At 37.6% G+C, this 23,218-nt stretch overlaps 1 protein-coding gene across 4 annotated transcripts in view; it reads left to right on the top strand.

The window, feature by feature from the left end:
- Positions 1 to 23,218, top strand: part of EBF1 (EBF transcription factor 1) — a 468,611-nt gene that overhangs the window by 3,493 nt on the left and 441,900 nt on the right. For all 4 annotated transcript variants that reach the window (XM_082253142.1, XM_082253140.1, XM_082253141.1 and 1 more), the window contains exons 2-4: positions 240 to 396; positions 1,679 to 1,742; positions 3,765 to 3,820. In XM_082253142.1, the coding sequence (XP_082109268.1) occupies positions 240 to 396; positions 1,679 to 1,742; positions 3,765 to 3,820 (277 nt within the window). The remainder of the gene's footprint in view (positions 1 to 239; positions 397 to 1,678; positions 1,743 to 3,764; positions 3,821 to 23,218) is intronic.

Raw genomic sequence — 23,218 nt, 5'->3', positions numbered from 1 at the left:
ATTTATACTGCGTGATATAGGATTACACAGCAGCAATACGTGTAAAGATTAGGTTAAAGGGTCTATATAAATCAATAGAAACTAGATTTAAATCTCCATGTAATGAAGATAGAAGTAGAGTTTTTTTTTTTTTTTTTTGGGTAGCAGGAGGTGATGTGGGGTTAATACGAACCTGTATATATTTAAAAATCGGGGTTCCCCCCCTTTGCCAAAGTCTAATGCCCTCTCTCTGTATACAGCGGCGTGGGATTGGCAAGGGCACATTTTGAGAAGCAGCCCCCTTCCAACCTGAGGAAGTCCAATTTCTTCCACTTTGTCCTGGCCCTCTATGACCGACAGGGACAGCCCGTGGAAATTGAAAGGACAGCCTTCGTGGGCTTTGTGGAAAAAGAGAAGGTAAGGGACGATGCCCAGGTGGCAATCTTGTCAACCAGTTTCCAGAGACAATTTGATCGTGATTTAAGTTGATCTTCTAAATGCTGTCTGGAAAGACCAAAGAACAGTCATTATTTTAAAACCTTTATAGAAAGTACAATATAAATGCAATTTTTATTATTATATTGCAAACGGTCTTAATAAGCCTTAAAGACAAACATATGTTAGCGAGATCTTACATAAATTAAATTAATAAAAGTTTTAGAGGGATCTTGGTCGCATCTGAAATGGGCATCTCCAGTGCAAAATATTGTTGCCCTTGGATTAGATGTATTTTTTAAAAACTTCTCCTTGCCCTCCTCCAGATAAGGTCCCCTTTGTATTTCTTAAAAATTAACCTCTTAATTTATTAAATCATATTATAATCTATGATAATGTAAAATATATCTAATTTTAAGAGTTTCATATGCTCATTTTAGCAAAGAGTCCCTATTTTCAATAACCTTATCTGTCCCATATCAGTAATAATACTTTAAGAGCTTTATATGCTAATTTTATCAGACTCCTTTTTTTTAAATAACCTTACCTGCCCCGTCTTACTAATAATACTTTAAGAGTTTCATATGCTCGTTTTATCCCCTCCTATTTTAATAACATTACCTTTCCCATATCAATAATAATAATAAGCATTAATTTGCTAATTTTATCAGATTTCCTCTTTTTATTACCCTTACCTACCCCTTATCAATAATAATCCTGTGATTAAAAATATTGGTGAAATATAGATATTGTATTAGAAATGTAGGGATTATAAACTGTTAAGGTGCAAAAAGGACGACAAACTCATAGAAAACTCATATACAAATATTAATACAAATAATAAAAGCACATATCTATATATGACGTCAATATTTAAGTGCTTACCAAATTTCTGTTATAAAAATGTGGTGCTATGGTAATATAGCCTACAAATTCTTCCTGTAAACTTACAGATGTTATATTCATCTTTTATCATACAGTATATTCCTCCTTTGAGCGATTGCTATATATTTTGCTTCATACAATGCAATCGCAAAGCTTACATGACAGGGAGACTTTGTGCTATTTTAATTTCGAAGTACAAAAAAAAAAAAAAAAAGAGGCTGTAAAGTCAATGCTATATCATAGTGATAACATAAGAACTTACAGTTAAAAAAAAAAAATAGCGCACGGAAATTTTAATAACAATAATAGTAGTAATAATAATAAAAATAATAATAATGTGTTGTGTCTTTTTTAAAATGTATTTTCTTGTTAAAATCAGGAAACCAGCAGTGAAAAGACCAATAATGGGATCCATTACCGACTCCAGCTGCTTTATAGTAACGGTAAGTATTGGAGGTTAAAGTTCTCAATTCATTTTGACAACTAGAGTTAAATAAATAAATAAATAAATAAATAAAAAGTTTGCATAGGGATTGAAAATAACTTTGTGTGGTTGGATGTTGTCAGCATTCAGAAAACCCAGAATTATTCCTAAATGCAGAGCCATAATGTTACATGTAGTACTATTTATTTGTTGCTATATCAAGTGTCGCACATGTTATCCCATGCCTTTCTATTTTGTTTATTTAATATTCAATCAGCATATCCTTTAGCTGAGCAACAGAGCTACCCATACTGCAATTATAACTGCACTTCGCATTTACGTTATAGAGTCAATGGCATTATCATTATCAAATCAAATTTATTTACAACCCAGAATTTATTAATCATTAAAAAGGTGGACAGCTTGACTTTATAGTTTGTCTACAGGAAACAACAAATAAACATAAAATGGTTTACAGAGAGAGTAACGGTGCAAAGTCGCAAATATTTATTTTGGAGGCAATTTTTTTGTCGCGGGTTAAATGCCCAGACAAGGCTGTGATTCCTGTAACCAGATCCCTCTGCGACTTCTATACATCATTAACCCTTCTATACATCATTAACCCTTTTTTGGTCTGCCGCGGGCTGGAAGGGCAATGGATGCATTTTTGTAGATGCCCTGTTTGCAGCAGGACTGTAGTAAGGCTTTCACATACAACGGCTGCCATCTACTTTTATGGCAGGCTGGGTCACTGCTGATCAGATTATCCGGAGACTTGTAACATATACTGGAGGGATTTTAACTCTTCCACTGCCAGATGAAAAAAAAACCCTATCCGGGCTCTGAGTGAACTTGGTTGATAATGCGACAATTTAGTGATAAAGAAGAGACAAAGTTCAAGTGCTAGGATTAAAGTTTGTAATACAGGATGTACATCAGTCCTCTTTGTACATGGGTCTATAAATTACACAAATGCCTGAATTGCTGGTGTATTTTACAGTATTCCTATAAGGGCACTGCGAAGTGTTGATATACCATATGTTGTTATTATAATATTAAAGCATTTGTATATTGTGTTATTGTATTAAAGCAGGCATTTGGCAATATAATGTGATATATATCTATATAAATATCTATATCTATATATATATATATATATATATATAGACATATATTTATCTTTATATATATCTATATATATATCTATGTATATATATATATATATATATATCCAGGTAAATCCATCTTAGGCAACCTATACCTATATATCTATTATATTTTTGCTTAGTTCTAACTCCTTTGATTCATGAACATACTTTAAATAATAGAGATTTTTCGATTTTTCAGATAGCCTTCTTTATCCATAATTATATATATATATATATATATATATATATATATATATGTATGTATATATATATATATATATATTTGTCTATTAATCTCCATGTCTATCTGTCTTAGGCAGCCTACATATCTATATCTCTACTCTATCTTTAGTTCTATCTCTTTTTATTTATGCATATACATTGACATATATAGATGTAACAAACAGCCTTCTTTCTGTTAGTCTGTCCATCAATATACTAATTCATATACATTATATATATATATATATATACATATATGGGTGTGTGTGTGTGTATATATATATATATATATATATATATATATATATATATATATGTGTGTGTGTATATATATATATATATATATATATATATATATATATATATATATATATATATATATATGTATGTGTGTGTGTGTGTGTGTATATATATATATATATATATATGTATGTATATATATATATATATACATGCACATGCACTCAATATATATATTTAATATATATACATTCAGACTTTTGTTGGCTTTTCTCCTTCATTGAGAATTTTATGAAGATGTCTTTGTATCCCTTATTTTATATACAATCACTATTGCTGGATTGGAAACGTTTCGGTTCCTATTTGGGACCTTTATCAGGGAAGAGCTATATGTACATTTCTGCTAACAGCTCTGTCATTTTCTTTCACAGGTATTAGGACAGAACAGGACTTTTATGTACGATTAATAGACTCCATGACCAAACAAGTAAGTGTTCATGGTTGAAAAATGCAGAAATGCTGGCATGTAAATGAATGCATGAGTAGCAGTGTGTGGGGTCAGGCAGTAAAGAGGATGGTGTCAGTATGTGGATCAGTGTTTTGTGCAGTTTTCCTTAGACAATAAGTGCTTGTGTGCTCTGTATGGGTCCTACAGGGGCTTCTGTGTATAGGCGATGTGACCTGCACGAGGCTGTCTCTGGTGTTGTTTTAGTGGCTCAATGAGCAAGAGGTTGAACTGGGTGATGACAGATGGGTAAGGCTGGATTACAAAGGCTGAGGCATAGCTGGACCTGAACTTTGTTACAGGACTGTTATCACAGATTGCTTGTATGAGACATCTCTAAAAAATGAATCATGTGCTGTGGAAGTACTCTATAGGGCAGAGGAGGGTGCACCTGATGTAGAACTACAAGTTGCAGCATGCCCTGGCAGCAGAAGAAAACTTTGCGGTTATACCATGAAACTAAAATAAACTGCCTTACCAGTCAGTCTGTGGGTTACCAGCTTCTGTGATTCTAAAACCCTGTGTGCCCACACTGAGGCTTGCTGTGCCAGCAACCCCCACCAAGGCTTCTGCTGTCCTAAAGGGCACTTTTATTATGTAGCTGTTGAACTACAAGTCTAAGCAAACGGCGTAGACTTATTGTTCAACAGCTATGGCAAACATTCTTTTTTAGGTCCACAACAGCAAACCAAGAGGTACCAGAGTGTCTATGGTGCGGCTTAAACTGACCATACACTACACAATTAGATTGTACAATCTTAATACATCCTTCTTTAGATTTATCAACACTATGCTATTTACAGACATACCTAAACAATTGAATCAATTTATTCCAATCAGACATGCCCTTGGACTACATAGTTGGATCTAAATGAAATTGTACAATCAGATTGTATAGTGCTTGGCCAGTTTTAAAAGAATGCCTGTTCAGGTTGTTTACAGACAACAGGGCCCTGTTATAGCTCCTGGTACAATGATTATCCAGTTCACTGCCAGCTCTGGTTCAGATACCAAGCTCTGTCCCTATTCCAGGTAACTGATATTAACCCATCCCTTGTCTGGGATCCTATGACCCAGGTAGTGAGCAATTAGCCTCACCTCTGTGCATATAGTAATCGTTCTAGAGTCTCACAGTAGCAGACAAGGGTTGTTAAGAAAATAAATAATTCTGAAAATTACTCAATATTTTAAAGAGCTAATCATGTTGACAGCAGTGTAGAAATTATGTTATTATTTTAAGCATTTTCTTAAAAGGGCAAAACATAAATCTGATATTTTCAATATTTTTTTCTTTTTACTTTTTTTTTTTTTTGTTAACCATAAAGCATGCCAGTCTCATTGTAACCTCCTTCCTTCCTGTCAATGTTATGCACTTCTGACTGTATTTTTGGACCTCTTTGCAGACACTTCAGGCATTTCCTCCTTTTTTTTTTAGACAATCCTCTAGTAATATTGAATGTCTCTGATATTAAACAAAACACTGAACACTTATTCATGGGCCCCCACAAACAAAATATTATACTGGTATTTTGCTTACAGAGTTACAATACAGAATTCAAAGGATGCAAGATATTTTTCATAGTAGAAGTGCTGAATACCTATCAACAATTCATTTTTAAAATAAAAAAAATAAAATAAAATAAAAAAATCTGCAGGAAGAATTTTAAAAATATATGAACATTTATAATTAAAAACAAATGAGTGGAGATATTTGTAAAGTCTTTGGTTATATATATAAGCAGAAATAAATACAATAATTAATTATTATTAGGATCCTCAGAAATTATAATAAATGCATTGATTATAACAGATATCTTTTTACAGATCATTTTTGCAGTTGTTTGTATCTCAGTTTATTTCGCTGTTTATCAAAGGATTTCATTACTTATAAAATATATTTAGTAACAAAAAAAACAAATTATTTTAATATATGCAGTAGTGAATACATTTCTGTTTGGCTTGAGGGCATGTTTGACCCTTGATAATATTAGCCAGCTGTCACAAGGTCTTTTTCATTTTTGACAAGGATATAAGCCTTAAAAAGGTATAATATATATATATAATACATACCGGTAGACAGATATGACTGTTTGTACATAAATGTTCATATCACACATATAAAGCTGAACGACATGGGCTTTAAAGGGTAACAATGCACAGTGTAATATAGGTGAATAGTTCATGTTGATGCGCTGAAATGAAGCAGAAGCTGTGTTGTGTATGCTTCTTTCTGAAATTAGTGCCACACAGGCTTGACAGATGTGACTAGAGAGAAATCCTGTGAAAAGCTGCAGCCTCAGATGCATTTTACATGAGCTAGTAACCTGGAAAGTTATCAACGCAGAAGGCAAAGGAACTACAGTGTTCTGAGGTCAGATCCTGATACTGTATCATTCCTCAGCTGTCTTCTGCAGACAACCTCTGGCACCTCAGAAACCATTATATATCTATATCTATGTATACTGTATATATTTATATATACTGTATATATATATTTATATACAAACATATTTACAAATGAGATTTTGGATGTCCGCAACTGCAATGGCTCTGTTATCTATACAATATGAATATATATATATATATATATATATATATATATATATATATATATATATATATATATATGCACTATAATATCTTTTATATTTATATTATATCTGTATCTTATTACAAATATTCCCCAGCATACAATCCAGTTGTTATTGTTTGCATCCGTTACATCTGAGGTCACAATGCTGCATTAATGCACCTCTGCAAATTGTAGTCCCTAACTCTAGAATATCAGGATTACCAATTATGGTAACCAATTATGGACACATTTAAAGAAATACAATAATTGAGTGAAGGTTTACCCAGGGGCAGCCCTATCCTCCTTAAATGTACAGCAACACACCAGAAGGCCAGACTTGCTCAAGGCAGTTGAAGGCCTCTGGTGTGTATCTGTACCAAGTGCAAGAAAAGTTAAAGAAATGACAGATGCTCTGATCAATTTATTACTAGAAAATAAGGAGAGGTGGACTTGGCAGGGCAATACAGTGGAAACTAGTCAAAATGAAATACATCAGTAAACTCTTTTACTGTGCATGTGTGTCAGGCCAGTCAGTAGACATTCTTCTCATGATCCTCCATCACCCTGGGGTACAAAAATACAAAATGGTAACAGGCACATTAGTCACATATTAGACCAGAGTCCATAGGAGTAAAAAAGTCATTAGTGGCACGGGGAAAGAGAAAGTTCACCATATAGGACAGCCATCCAGAAACCAAAGCCAGGGGTTCCACAGGGCTAAAAACAAAGAAAGACAGAGGCGCCTCTAAGTGTAGACTTTATATGACAAGTTTAATGAATAAAATTATGCACTCACATCTGTAGGCATATATTCATGCCCATAGACAAGGTTCCAATGTAGGATGACGTCATCCTTATCCGACTATCCACCAAGCCTCGCTGTCAGCTCCCACACCAAGCCTGCTTCCTGTTAATAACTCCGCCGTACGTGCCGGCCACAGCGAGGGGATCTCGGCTCCAGCGGGATGGATGTCCAGGATGTCTAGGACTGGATGATGATCACTTACCTACATTGGAACCTTGTCTATGGGCATGAATATATGCCTACAGATGTGAGTGCATAATTTTATTCATTAAACTTGTCATATAAAGTCTACACTTAGAGGCGCCTCTGTCTGTTTTTAACCCTGGGGTACAGGCTGGGGTATCAGTGAAAGTATTCTTGGACTCTCCAGTTCTTGCCTGCTTGATATGAGATGTTAGTGTGCACCTCAGTGGTCACACGAGATAATAGATTCTTGTACCAGTTCATGAAGTAGATAAAAGTGACAGAACACCTCTGAGCTTCAGAGCATCATCTGGTTGGCTAGGAGATTTTAGACCGTTTTATAGGGTTATCTTTTGGTGGTGTAACAATAAGTTAGAGCTGTGTGGTTCTATGTAAGCTGACCAAATGCAACTCAATAAGGCCAATTTGTGTTTCCAGTTTTTAGCATTGCTTGTGAGTATTTGTTTGTGTGTGCACTGCTGGGAGGCAGTAATAGGCACTGTTGGTGGGCACCAATTTTCGATATTCTACAGGGAGATTTACTTTACTGGAAAATTTCAAGTGAGTTTTACTTAAAGATAAAGGATTGTCATTGGCGGTGTCAATCAAGGATCACAATGGGTCCTAACGTTATAGTGACTTGTATAAGGATGGGTAGATCTTTGTCTGACTTCTGTTCCTCCATAGCCAGCCCAGGAAAAGTTCTACTTACTTGTCCTAAATAATACTAACATGCTACATGTAATAAGAGACTTGAAGTTCTGATTATATTTCACCATTTTGTTTTTATATTCCATATCTTTCCTTCTCTCCTACCCTTTCTTCCTCTGCACCCGTGTTTATTTCTATTCCCTTCTTTTGGCCTTCCTCCTTCACTCTAAATTAGTTTGCTCCCCAAAGTTCAACACCATTAGCAAGAGCTGATCCTAGCTCCCAGTTGCTGGTGAAATTTTAGCAATAGCAGAACATTTTTGACTTAAAGTAGATTTAACCTATACCTGTCACCTGTACCTGGTGGGATAAAAGTCACTTTGATAGGACACATTGGTGGTACCACCTGTTCCTCTGTGCTCATACCTTTTTTAATCACATTCTACTGCATCACCCTCTGTTGTTTTTGTTTTGCGCTATATTTTTGCCTTCCACCTTTCTCTCTCTCTCTTTTTAATTCAAATAATCTTTATTGGTTGGTAGGCGGTGTAGAGGATCTGTGTTTAAAATATATGAAAGATGAGTCTATGTGGTGTATTATGTTCTTCTTGATGTTTTGTGACCTACTGTGCAGCTATTTACACTGTCAGTTCCCTTGTATTTCAGCAGAACATCTACATTCCTGTCTTTTCATGGCAATAACTCTCTGTCTCTCTTCTTCCATTCTTCTTCTCTCTTTTTTTCTCTTCTCTCTCTTTATTCCGGTCTCCAGTTGCCTTAATCCCTGTCATTCTCTTTCCTTTCTCTCTCTCTCTCTGTCCCTCTTTCCCTCATCCTCTGTTATTTTCTTTTACTCCCTTTCTCTCTCTATTCCCTATTCTCACCCTCTCTTCTGTTCCTCTTTCCTCCAGTTTCTGCCGCTCTGTTTCATTCTTCCCCTCTCTTTCTCTTCCCTCATCTCTGACCCTTTTTGTTCCTCTTTCCCTCAATTTCTGTTACTCTCCTTCATTCTCACAATCTGTGTCTTTCCCTTTCCCCCTCCCTCTTTCCCCCTTTTTTTGTCCCTCTTTCCCTCAATCTCCTTCTATCTATCTCAATCGCTTTTTCTTTTCTCATCATCTCTCCTTCTCTTTCCCATGTTTTCTGACACATTCTCTCTCTCAAATTCTGTCCCTCTCCTTCACTCATTCTGTCTCGCTCTTTTTTCTTTCTATTCCCCCTCTTTCTATCCTTGTTTCCCTTATTCTCTGTCATTCTTCTTCATAATATTTTGCTCTCTCTTTATTTTCTTCCTTTTCCCACTCCCCTTGTCCCTGTTTCCCTCAATCTCTGTCACTCTCTTAATCCTCTCTCTCGCTCTCTCTCTAATTCCTTCCTTTTCTCATTCTCTCTGTCCATCCCTGTTCCCCTCAATCTCTGTCACTCTCTTAATCCTCTCTCACTCTCTCTCTCTAATTCCTCCCCTTTCTCACTCTCACTGTCCCTGTTTCCCTCAGTCTGTCACTCTCGTAATCCTTTCTTTTGTTCTGTCTCATTTATCCCTTTCTCATTATCTCTGTCCATGTTTCCCTCAATCTCTGTTACTCTTCTAATCCTTTCTCTTGTTCTCTCTCTAATTCCACCTTTTTCCCATTAACTCAGTCCCTGTTTCCCTCAATCACTGTCACTCTCCTAATCCCTCTCTCTCTCTCTAATTCCACCCCTTTCTCACTCTCTCTGTCCCTGTTTCCGTCAGTCTCTGTCACTCTCCTAAACCTTACTCTCTCTCTAATCCCTCCCCTTTCTCACTCTCTCTGTCCCTGTTTCCCTCAATCTCTGTCACTCTTCTAATTCTTTCTCTCTCTCTAATTCCTCCTTTTTCTCATTCAGTCAGTCCCTGTTAACCTCAATCACTGTCACTCTCTTAATCCTCTCTCTCTCTCTCTAATCTCTCTAATCCCTACCCTTTCTCATTCCCTCTGTCCCTGTTTCCCTCAATCTCCGTCACTCTCTTAATTCTCTCTCTCTCTCTCCAATTTCTCCCCTTTCTCACTAATTCTGTCCCTGTTTTTCTTAATCTCTGTCACTCTCTTAATCCTTTCTCTCTCTCTTTCACTCTCTCTCTCTGATTTATCCCCTTTCTCACTCCCTCTATCCCTCTTTCAATTTTGATCACTCTCCTTCATTCCTTTTCTATCTCTTTCTCTTTATTCCTGCCACCGTTTCTCTGTCCCTCTTTCCCTTATCTCTCTCAGTCTCCTTCATTCTCTCTCTCTCTCTCCTGCTCTCTTTCTCTCTCTCTTCCTCACTCCCCCCATTTCCTCATCTCTACAGTCACTATATTCTCTTTGCACTAATAGGATACTTGTTAGGAAGAATGTAGGTTACTTGATACATAAACTTAACCAAACGTGACTTTATAATTTATGATCCATGGTGAATATATGGATTTTTTTTTTTTTTTTTTTTACAAGCACCACTCATACTTGAAAGTAATTAAAAGGCATAAAACCTTTTTTAAAATTCTGTCAGAATTAGGTTATATATTGGAATTTTCCCAGCTTCGTTGTTTGGTATAAAACATCTTAAATTGTAACAGCAGCAGGTGAATCACCAAAAGGTGTTCTTTCCTGATGCCTTCTTTATCGAAAAATGGAACAGACTGTCAAACCATCCTTAAACAAATTCATCATCTTTTATAGAATTGAACTGTTTGTGTGTAAGGTGCATATTTGATTTAAAATAAATAATGACTATTTCTAGTGTTTTATATACCGTAATCACCATGTCACCAGGGCAAGTCATTTTAATTGAATTTATTTTATCTATTTCCTGTGAAATAGTTGATTATGAATTGCAAGCCCCTTGTTATTCACAGATCAGTACTCTGACTTTTAAGTAATTTTTTACTTTCACATTTTACATGATTGCTTGTCCTTTTTTCGTTCTTGTATTAAATATAGAGATACTTATTTTAACCACTAGAAGGAGCTCTTCATTTCACTCCAATCACTCAGGCTGGGATTTCAGCCACTTAGGAAGTGCATTGTTTTCAATGGGTCAAGCTACTTATAGGGACATGATTTACTAATATAGGGAGTGCACTCAAGGGAGGTGAAATGAAGTGAACTGGGATAGATTTCCTAATATGTGAAGTGATTTGACATGAACCTGTTATTGTGTAAAACACCCAATCATAAGAAAGACAAATCAAATTTTTTTTCTTATTTCCCTCAGAGTTAGGGCTCTTTCACACGGGCGTTCCGATCAGATCCGCCTGTCAGTTTTTTAGGCGGATCTGATCGGATGCCCCATTTAGCCCTATGGAGCAGCGGATGTCAGCGGGGATCGGTGGATCGATCCCTGCTGAGCAGAGCACGGTCCGCACCAGAATGCGGACCGTGTGAAAGGGGCCATAGACTGTTTGAAGTGACCACAGGCCATTTTAGATTACTTTGGTAAATCTGGTTACATTACTTCATAGAACTTCACACTATAGTAAATCCAGCCTTGGACTTTCATTGTGAGTAGGAGCAATACAGCATAACTGTTGTGTAGCCCTGCACAGCAAGAAAGCAAAACCTGCATAAGTAAATATGGCCGGTCCCATGTACAGCATGTATATTAGTTACAAGTTATAGACATATATATCATATAATTATGGTAGACATATAGGTACAAATTTTGTTTTTATCAATAAATTAACATTCATTGCTGGGCTTGGTTACATTGAAGTAAACCCTTTCTAAGAGAAAAAAATTGGACTGTTGCTACCTGACCCTGACCCCCAATACAGTTATGCTTAAATAAACTGCTAAATCTGAAAAGGCATAAGCTCTTATCTGCATACTCTAAGTCATTGACTCAAAGTCAGAGGGTCAGTGGGACAGCCAGTTAAAAAGCATTTACCAAATAAGAAGTCAGAAACTGGCGCATACAGAATCTGGTGCAACTGTGCACAGTACCCAATCAGCTTTGAGGTTTTATTGTCAAAACCTAAATGAAAAAGCTAAAATTAGAAGCTGATTGGTTACTATGCACAGCTGTACCAGATTCTGAGTGCACCGGATTTAGTAAATCTCCTCCCATATTTCTGTCAGTTTAAGGTCCCCTTTAAACTGATCACATTGACTTGTATATTAAAGTAGATGTAAACCCAGTAACTAAAATCTCATATGAACTTTAACATGTTAATATAATTTCAAAGTCCATTTTCATCATTTTAAATCTGCAGCTTTCCATAAAATAATCCCTGGTGGTCCTGCCATGAAGGTCCTTGTTCAGGTAGTTCTTGTTATAGGGGGGCAACATTTTGTCCTCGTTTTTCAATTGTGTTCTTGCACTGTCATTTTGTCACACAGGCTTTCTATACAAAGTGGCCGCTCCAACAAAAATGATGGAGCCACGTTCCACTATTGTCACCGCCAAGAAACCAGCCCTGAGTAATGCCATGCAACCATCCCTGGAGTGCATGTAGAGATAAGGTGATTGCAATGCAAGGAGGCTGTAGCAGATCTGCAGCACTGAAATGCAATAAATGATGGGGAAAAAAAACAAAAAAAAACAAGTATTTTATTTTAAAAATAATAAAAACTGTTCACAATATACCATGCTTTTTAGCACACTAAATTTAATTCGGTCAGAGTTTATATCTATTGAACAAAAAAAGAAGTAAAAATACTGCTATAGTTTTCCTTTAGGGGAAATTTGAAAGGAAGATCATAATTACCCTAAATCAAAAGATTATTTTAAACTAACTGGGGTTACCAAACATAACACCATTCTCTTATTAAAAACACACACAAAAGTAATTACTAGTTATTACAAAGCTAGCCAATTTTATTTATTTATCTATTTTGCAGCTTTAGATCTTGATTTGCAATTTTTAATTTTTTTCTTCCCTACCAAATTAATAAATCTAATCATGTAAACAAAGTGGGAAATTTGCATGCATGATCAGGAAGCGTGTTTAGGAAAGTGTACACTCATCATAGTGGAAAATGTGTTGTTTGGAGTCGGGGGGTGAAAACAAAGCTAAGGATTTTGGAGAGGCTGCCTGAGCCAGATGGCCTAATGTATTTTCCAGTCTGGCATCCCAACTGCTTCCTCCTGTATTACATATCACCATTTGTTCCGGGATATTTACGCTAGAGCTGCTACCAAAGTGAATGTTTGAACTACCTTAAAAATGAACATATTAGCAAAGATGTATTTTATTAATCCCATGTTGATATTTTGATTTTACGCAGCCAGCGATTTCCTGACTGCGACGGCATGACGCCAGCGCCAAATTGCATGTGAACTCTGAATATAGATTAGCGGATTTGTAGTAATTTGGTGCAGGGTGATGGCAGATTGCAACACTGTAACAGAGACCTGGATATAAACACTGAATAATGAACATCTTAAGGTGGAATATTGCTTTTTCTTTTCTTTGTTTTGTTTTTAGAAACTCATTATTTTTACATAATTTTTTTTGTTGTTACACAGCATATAGAAAATTTGGTTCACAGCTTGATATTTTCACTGTAATTATAAAAAATATACAATAACGTTTCTGCACATAACAAAATTAAGTCATTATAAGATTGGCCTGGCAAGACAGATCTTTCAATGAGACTAGGGGTCATTCGCACCATAAGGTATGAGCTAATGTATTTAGCCCTTTAGATTGTGCCATGTGGCGTTTTTAAAAGAGTTGACTGGAAGGGAAAAAAATGTTGCATTTTCTTTTAATGAAAATGCACTAATGTAAACAGATACTATTAAAAAAGGAGGCTGAATTACTAAAGAAGTAAAAAATGCTCACCTAGTGAAAATTATGGTCACTGAGACAGTGGTCACTGGCCAATGGGAGTATAAAGGAAGTTTCTTACCCAAAAACATTTCAGTTCGGGTCTTTTTATTTTAATTTATATTTGTTTTTGGAAGATGTGTTTGAGGGTTGCATGAGCAAGGGCACATCTTTAAAACAGCCATACCCACAACCCCCGACCATCAACATAAACAGAGGGACTTCAAACTTTCTACACAATGGGCCAGTTTATTGTCCTTCAGACTTTAGGGGTGGAACTGTGGATAGTGGGAGAAGAAACCGTCCACATATCAATGGGAGTAAACAGTGCCCCATCTTTGTTATTAGGGGGAGAAATAGTGCCCTGTTGTTGGTGTCAGTGGGAGAAATGTTGCCCCATCATTGGTGTCAGTGGGAGAAGTAGCGCTCCATTGTTGATGTCAGTAACAGGAATTATGTTGGTGTCCCAAGGGCCAGATAAAGGCAAGCAAAGGGCCACATTCAGCCCCCGGACTGAAGTTTGGAGACCACCGACTTTAAACCATTATATAACTGACACATCTGACTTTTCTGCAGATTGTGAAACCACAGTTGATCGACCACAGTTACAGCTAATCTGGCCGTGTATGGACAGGTTAAGAGAAGCCCTTGATACAAGGTGACTGACTGCAACTCCAACACCTCAGCATGCTAAACAAAGTTGGGTTAACCTGCAAAGGGGGTCTAAACTAAACATTTTTTACTAAAATCAAGAGTTATTCTTTCTGTATAAACAGTTAAGCTTTACAACTGCACACGGAGAATGTTTATCTTTCTCTCCAATTGGCTGCCAAGCTTTACACCAACCTTTTTAACCTTTTTACCCAAGAGGAACCCTTGAAATAATTATCAGGTCTTAAGGAAAAGATAAGTTCATCCAAGTCTATTGGGAGAATGCCCCTTGCATTGGTGGTCAGTGGAAAGAATGCCCCCCTCACTGTGGTGGTAAGAATGCTGCCCAAACAGCAAGCTAAAAAGATGACTCCGCAAAGTGACGTTGGACCTGAAATATGAAGACCTAGGCAGCAGATGGGAGATCATTTAGCCACAGCTCAAGGAACTCCTAGAAACCTCTTGAGGAACCCTAAGATTTCATAGAAGCCTGAATAAGAATGAATGCTCTCTACCAGTGGTCTCCAAACTGTGGCCTGAGGGCCGGATGCGGCTTTAGCTTGGTTAGTGTCAGTACTATTCTGACAACTGACACCAACAATAATGCATCATTTCTCCCACTGACACCAATAATGGGGCACTATTCCTCCTTATGATACCAACAATGGGACACTATTCATCCACCAAATGTGGTGATATTTACTTCCTCTGATGCCAGGAAAATTTCTGCTACCACTGGCCACAGTCCTGCCCTTCTAAGTCTGAAGGACAATCAAACGGCCCTTTGTTTAGAAAGTTTTGAGACCCCTGCTCCATACCAAAGAAGCCATAGTTTTCATAAACTGCACCGAAGATGGTCAACGAGTCCGAAACTGTAAAAATTTGGGAATAAATGGCTTTATATTATTACACTGTATCTATCCTAAAACCCAACAGTTCTGGATATACAGTTAGCCAAAAGGAATTATCTGGATTGCTCGCTATCCTGAAATAAACCTGGTATTTTGGGATTTGTAGTGGATTGGGACATGTGACCACCTTCAATTCTAAGGCTGTATAGGAAAAAAAAAAAAAGGTATGTAAAAATTGGTTTAAAGAGTAAGGAAAAGGACACCCAGTTCAATTAATACCAAAACTGCATTTAATTAACAGTTACATGTGTCTGTTTTCACTTAGGGTTGTGGCCTATGCTGAATGTCGCCAAAATATTTTTGAATTAGTAAAATTTTTACCCATACCAACCAATCCAGTCTTGACTTTTATTTGCCATTATTTCAGTGGGAGATTACAGGAGATCTGATTGTTTGCAAAGACTATGGACACTCTGATAAATAAGATTTCCAGTACATCATTAGACAGCCTGTGAATTCAGCACAGAGAATTGCGCTGATTTGCATGTATTTCATTCTGCTCCTAATTTCCATTCTCTTGGGTCCTGTTTTTCACACTCGCTGCAGTTCTGTTTTCAAGGCGGTAATCTGATCCCTTGTATGTTCTAGAGAGGGATGCTGGGCGATAATGCACTGTGGTTTGTTTCTCTTACAATGGATGATGTCATTGAAATCTGCACTAGGTACGGTATGACATCACCCTGTCGGGCTATTGCAAACAATCCCCATGGGACACAAATAATCATCACTATGTAATGTGCCTCTAATGAAAACCATCTCAGTTGAGGTTTAAAGGTCCATCAAGCCTGCTCGGCCTCTCTGTACTACCAGAGTCACAGTTTTCCACTTCACATATGCTCACAGTTACAAGTACTTAACACAGTTGGATTGACTATAATTGCAAGGGCCTATTTAAAGGGTTTTTACGACAGCTTGCTGTTCTAGGGTTCACAGGCAATTTTTATTCATGCAGTCCCACAACTCAAACTCAAGCATTTGGTCATCTTCACTGGAACACATGAGAGGCAATTGAAGCAAGCTCATATGTTTCAGTTGCGGGACAGTAGTAGTGCTTGCTTCTTACTAATTGTCTCACAAGCATTTGCCGCAGTTATGTAAGCTTACTGATTTTAATGGGAGGATGCGATCGATTGCAAGTTGTAGTACAATCAAGTTTTGTCATCCGATTTTTTGACCTGTGATCCTGTGATTCTTTTTGTTTAGGGTCTTACTGAACAGCAAATACTGTAGAGCTTCAACAGTTCGCTCAGCTAAGCTTTCTTTAAAACACTTTTTCAGATAGAAACCATGCACAAGTATGACCACATTTTTATTTTGTTGATATTAAAATATTCCTAAATGGCAGTTAAACCTTTATCAAGATACTAAAACCATAAGCAAGCTACCTCCTGCAGATGTTCTATATAAATGCATATATATATATATATATATATATATATATATATATATATATATATGTATATATATATATATACATATGTATATATATATATATATATATATATCTCACAAAAGTGAGTACACCCCTCACATTTTTGTAAATATTATATTCTATCTTTTCATGTGACAACACTGAAGAAATGACACTTTGCAACAATGTAAAGTAGTGAGTCTACAGCTTGTATAACAGTGTAAATTTGCTGTCCCCTCAACACACAGCCATTAGTGTCTAAACCGCTGGCATCCGCTGGCATCAAAAGTGAGTACAACCCTAAGTGAAAATGTCCAAATTGGACTGAAAGTTAGTTAAGGGTTTACTCTGTACTAAATGTGTATATACAATATATATATATATATATATATATATATATATATATATTTTTTTTTTTTTTTCACTCAATATTTACACAACTTTCACCCAAGATTCACCCATTTTTCACCAAAGAGTCTGTGGGAAAAATGTATAAAAGTATAAAAGTTGTGTGAATCTTGGGTGAAAACTTTAATTAGAAACTTTAAAAACTAGACATTGTAGATTTTTCAAGAGAAGTGTCAGCTTTAAAATTTGTTACCTATGCTGTGACCCAGTGAGGAAACTGCAGTGTGTGCTAGGATGGTTGCCAAATTTTCCTTAAAAGCACATTTGAAATGCATGCTGTTACATTTGCGCCAACCTGGGATGCTCCATACCAGTGATTAACTGTACCCAATCTCTTGGCCACACATGAGATTGTATCTGAAGTTGCCTCTATACAACCCAGAAAGTCAGAATACCCCTGGTATAGAAAGGCATTGAGAGAGGAAGATGTCTCTGGAAAGGCAATAAACAAGATATCAGTTCTAGAGATGTAGCATCAAGCTCTTTGAAGATCGCAGATATCTGAAGTTCATCCTGACGGATAGAGTCATAATGGTTTGCAGAATGTCTTATAAGAGATTCAGCTGTTTTATGGCTGGTAATGTAGCGATGTAGTTATCACAGGGTAATATTCTGTGAGAACAGTCAGATGCAGAAGAGCTGATTGTATCATGCGTACAAAATGCTGCTTGATGGAAAGCGAAACAGATTAAAGAGTTTAGAGGCTCTCAGGAGCTACAGGATACTTTATGTCATAGCTCTGACTAACTCTGTCTTTCTCGAGAGCAAAGCTTATCAGGCGCTGCAGAATGACAGAGGGACCCTCGAAAGACCAAAATTCACTCAAGGACGCTGCATGTCTAAAACAAGCCGATGACAAAAAATGACTTCTACAGTAAATACCCCCCACTGCTTTTTTTTTTTTGTACTTTACATATTAACCTACGTTTTGTTTTTTTACTAATTTCCACACCACTAGAACCTCAGTGGTGCAAAGTGCACTGACTCATCATAATAAGTCATATTTTGGGGCCCTAAGAGCTGCTTAAGCTGAATGAAAATACCTTCCCATTATTACCCCCTTCCCTCTCTCTTGAATGAATAACTTCATGTTAAAAGCAGCTAGAGAGGTGAGTAATGAGAAATCCAAAACTGCACAGGATTTGAGGGAAAAATCCTCCAATGGATGCCTGTCCTGGTCACTACGACAGGAGTTCATTGTGTGTTCAGGACAATAAATGAAGGGAAATTAGAGAGAAGAAAAAAATAAACTGATATGGTATCAATTCAAACTTTCTATAGTCTATCTAAAAAAGCTCTGGGTTTAGATACTGTATATTTTATTTATAACCTTTCTGCAGTTTTTCATGCATTTCACCCCGTTTAACACTGCAGAGAGAACTCCAGTATTGAATGAGAAACTGACTTTACTTTGACAGGTCACTTGACTGGGCTGGTCCCCTCCCAGGACCTTTTTTTTTTTTTTTTAAATCACATATTATTATAAACCAACTCTGGAGGGGGGTGTAAATATATTTGTAAAGTACACCACTGTGCTTTATAAATGTGGGGTACCACTGTGCTTTATAAATGTGGGTTGCTTTTTTATTTTCTTTAAACAGACCCTGTCACCAACTTGTAAATGCATAAAAAATTATGTATTTTAAATCCTTACTCAATGTTTTTCCTTTTCATAGACAATTTGCATTCACTTGCAATGGGCCTTTGCACTTGCTAGAATATTTGACTACTCCAGGAGTCAATTTCCTAGCACAGCCCTCTCCCTCCTTGTATGTAATAGCCTTCTCCTCTTCTAAGAATACCTCATGTCTGTGCTGGCCAAGCTCCTCTGCCCCTCAGTGGGGGGAGTCTATTGGGACTGTTGACATCACCTTGAAGATGGCAGTGCCCAGCAGCAGTCTCAGGGCTTTTGTTAGTCTACACCAGGGAGAATTTTACAGGCAAATACCATTATTAGGTAAACGGACATGCCTATTCTCATGGGAAGATTTTTGTTAAAATGAATGGTCTAGTGACAGGGTCTCTTTGAGCATTGGTAAGGCTATACCACTGCTTTATAAATGGGGCCCTAAGAGTAGTGGAAAATTATGAACACATTTTGTTGTATGGTGTAAGATTGGCTCTGAGGAAGAGGGGATAACCTCTCAAAACGCAGCAGCCTTCTGGAAGGTCCTTCGACCTGCTGGGAACAGTCTTAGTAACCTGGTTGTTTTCCGTCTACTATGAACTGTGAAATGCTGTTATCTTGAATATGTTTGTGAGTATATCTTGTTTTATACACTATTAAAGATACCACTTGGGTAATGCGCAATGTTAGTGCACCCTAATTACTTTGTTTTGCAGTGATTCCATTGGGTCCCGCCCCCCCGACCCTTAGAGGGCAGCTTTTCTTTGAATCACCAAGAACCTCTGATATATCCATTTCCATTACACCACCCTCGAGTGCAGGAGAATACTATTGTAATGGTGTAAGCTGCACCAGTAGTAGTATAGGTAACACTACAGTAATCAATCGCTATACTTAAGAATTAGTTACTAGCAATTTCAGCATTGAGGTTCAGCTGCTAAAAAATGCCTGTGTAGCATCTTCCTTCCCAGAGAGGTTTTTTTTGGCTGACGTTGTTGCTTGTGTACGACACCTGACCTAAACCCTTGACACCCCACGCATAGTGCCTGCCCTTTGGTGTACTGAGGCCTGTCTGTGCCATTAACTTTCACAATGAACCTGACTAGCAGCCACCTTGCAGTCTACTGTCTGACACAGTAATTCCACAATATTTCAATGTGTAGCAAACATCAGGGATTAAAAAAAAAAAAAAAAAGACAGATGCATGTGGCAGACTGGAGTGGATCGGGGCCCCAGACGTGTACAGGTTCATGTTTTTACCGTACTCTGATGTCGGAATTGAAAGGAAAATTGCATATGTCTTGTAGGTAGTGTGACTTGGCTCTCCGATCAGGAGGTGCCGAGCTGAGATGAGAAGCCATGACAGAAATGTCACCGCTTTCACTCCTCGTCTGCGGCAGGTGCATTGTTCTCCAGCGACAAACGTTTAATAAGATGCTGGCGGAGCAAGTAAAGCTTAACATAGTGATCAAATGGCACTCGCATGGAAGAGAGCTACCAATTACTACCACATTCCTCCTGCAAAGCATTCAAATGCAGCACTATCACTAAGCATACTGGGAATGTTTTACTGTCAGAAAACCTGCCATGATGGCTCAGCTGACAATGCCTCTTGAGTTAGTGATTTTTCTTTGTTGTACACTTGCTGAAATAAAAAAAAAGAAATCATTCATTTTAATGTACGAGAGTTGAGCAAAACTTCAGCATAGGCTTCATAGGCCTCCTCAGCTGTGACTGGACTGTGGTAATGATGTACACTACGACATCTTCAAAGCATTGTGGGAACAGATTCATAGCTGAAGTGCTGGTTGGCAATAACTAAAATTGGGTTTTCACACAGGGCCTCAGCGAACTTCTCTAGGCCCCAGTGTAAATATCTCTTTATTATGATACTCCATATGCCTAATTGTCTCACAAAGTGTGATAAATTGGTGAACATAAATTACTCTTTTCTGCATTATTAGGAAACTTCCAGTCAGTGGTGTAAGGAAAGGAGTCACAACTAGGCCCCATCTCCCCTGTACTGCTACCACAACAATACTTAAATCCACTGAAGCACTTAGCGAGCTGAGTGGTGCTGTTCACATCCATGACCGGAGTGGTAACATTCTCTATTGTATCCTCTCACACATATTATCATTCCCAGGAACATTTAGGAGTCAGTGAGCCTGAGATGGTGGCCTAGGCCTAGGTGGTGGGCTATTAGTGCATTGTGGTGAATTGGAGGGTTCAACATTCATAAGCTGCCCGTACACTAGAATGGCTATACACGAAAATTCTCAGCACATTTGATGACTTTGTGAACGTCGATCAAAAGTACTTCAAAATTTAATTTGCTTTTTACATTTAATTTTGGAACGAATGGACTTTCCCAAGCAAAAACAACATATACTGTTAGAAATTTCTTCTTTCAAGATGTTTTTCATCCTGCTCCTTCAAATTTTCTTATCATTGTGGTCGAAAACGAACATTGTTTTGACCCCACTACAGTTTAGAAAATTGAAAATATTCATAAGGCGAAACATTTTCAAAACAATTTCAGCAGTGCATAGCCAGCTCTAGGGTTACAGGAGACCCTCTTCATCAGGGCTTTGGACTCCTAACATGGAAAAGGATTCAGAACTTAAAGATGAAGATGAAGTTTGATTCCCTTATATTTTGTCTTCCTTTGTTCCTCCCCCCCCCCCCCTCCCAACATGCTAATGACATTTTTTTTTAAACATTTCAGTTTTGATCACATACTTTATTTTATTCTCAGTGACGTCATCACTAGGTTTTTGTGCCTCTCTATGCAATAATAGGCAGATCATGGCTGGTGGGGGACCAGCAGAGTGGTGTACATAACTATCTGAAAACATCACAGCACCCTGCCTCAGTACTCCTCACAAGAGCCCCCCCCCCCCCAGCCCTGATCCAAGCAGCAGACTGGCTCTCGGTGGGAGTTAAATAAATGATAAAATGCCTGCATCCAATTTGCATGACAGCCAAATGTAACCGGTTCTCAATGGAGCCGGTTCACACACGTCTGGGGCGGTCCGCATTTAAAAAGGTTCCTGTGTGTCTTTCAGTCCGATTCAGGTGAAAATTCAGGCAAAAATTTGGACCTGATTCACACCTGAACCGGTGAACAGGAACGCACCAGACCTCAAGCATGAAACCGCAGCCGCATATGTGGGAACTAAAGGTAAGGCTTTAAGCAGCCTATTGAATGGAAAAACCTGCAGTAGCACATTATTATAGTAGTCCAGCAAAAAGGCTTGAACTGAGTAATGTCCAGGTGTATAGGATCTGCCTGCCCAACCCACATCCAGTATGAATGGGCCCCTAGCTTCCAGGTTCAGACTGCTGTGCATCTGTGCATTCAGCACAAATGGTAGGCCACTGGTTCTATGGTAAAATAGATTTAAATACTTTGCAGCACTTATCCATTCCATATTTACTGTATATAAGAGAAGCCCAATGCTGTCCCTCACTGAACAAATGCTAGTTGTTTCAAAGGACCCGATGTTCAAAGACCCAGTGCTACAACCTATCAGGCCCTATCCTGTTTAAGATGACCACAATTAGGTCCGTATTCTTTTGACATTTCTGTGATTGTTACTAGCTTTGATATATGGCGACAATTGTTCATTTTTCTCTGCAAGTCACTTAACAATTCAGGAGGTTACACTAGGCTGCAATCTATTTTGGTTCCAAGCATTAAAGCCGCTTTTGATTGTAGCAATAACCGGGCCTAAGAATGTTTGTGTTATTGTGTGGCATGTAAAATAGATGACTTTCCTTGACAAGCCTTGGTGAAATTCAGCTCTGAAGTTTGAAGGCTGAGAATCAAGCATTTCCTGTATTTGACTATAGCATTTGTTTAGCCACAAAGAAGTGTTATATGAGCGTAAGAGAAATATGAAGGCTGACATTGCTAAACATTTCTTTTAAAAATGCTAGTTCCCCAGTTAGTTATTGATATAGCAGCTTTAAAGAGAGCCTATTGCATTAGATTGTTCACCCCAAAGCATACATGTGTGTGTGTGAGTGTATATGTATATATATATATATATATATATATATATATATATATATATATATATATATATATACTGTATATAAACACATACTCTTATAATTAAATGGAAACAAACATTTTAAAATGTATTAAAACATTGATGATGTCAGTAGGGCAGTGGACGGTGTCAGAAGGTCATTGGACAGTGTCAGTAGAGCAGTGGATGTGTTAGTAGAGCAGAGGTTGGTGTCAGTAGGACAGTGGATGGTGTCAGTCAGAGTAGAGCAAAGTGCCAGTAGGGCAGTGGATGTCATCAGTATGGCAGAGGATGGTGTCAGTAGAGTAGTGGATGGTGTCAGTAGGGCAGTGGAGGGTGTCAGTCAGTAGA

The sequence above is a fragment of the Pelophylax lessonae genome, assembly GCF_965119305.1.
Source record: "Pelophylax lessonae genome assembly, chromosome: 4".
NCBI classification, from domain to species: Eukaryota; Metazoa; Chordata; class Amphibia; order Anura; family Ranidae; genus Pelophylax; species Pelophylax lessonae.
The sequence above is the reverse complement of the archived record's forward strand: the minus strand, read 5'-3'. Positions and strand labels throughout refer to the sequence as shown.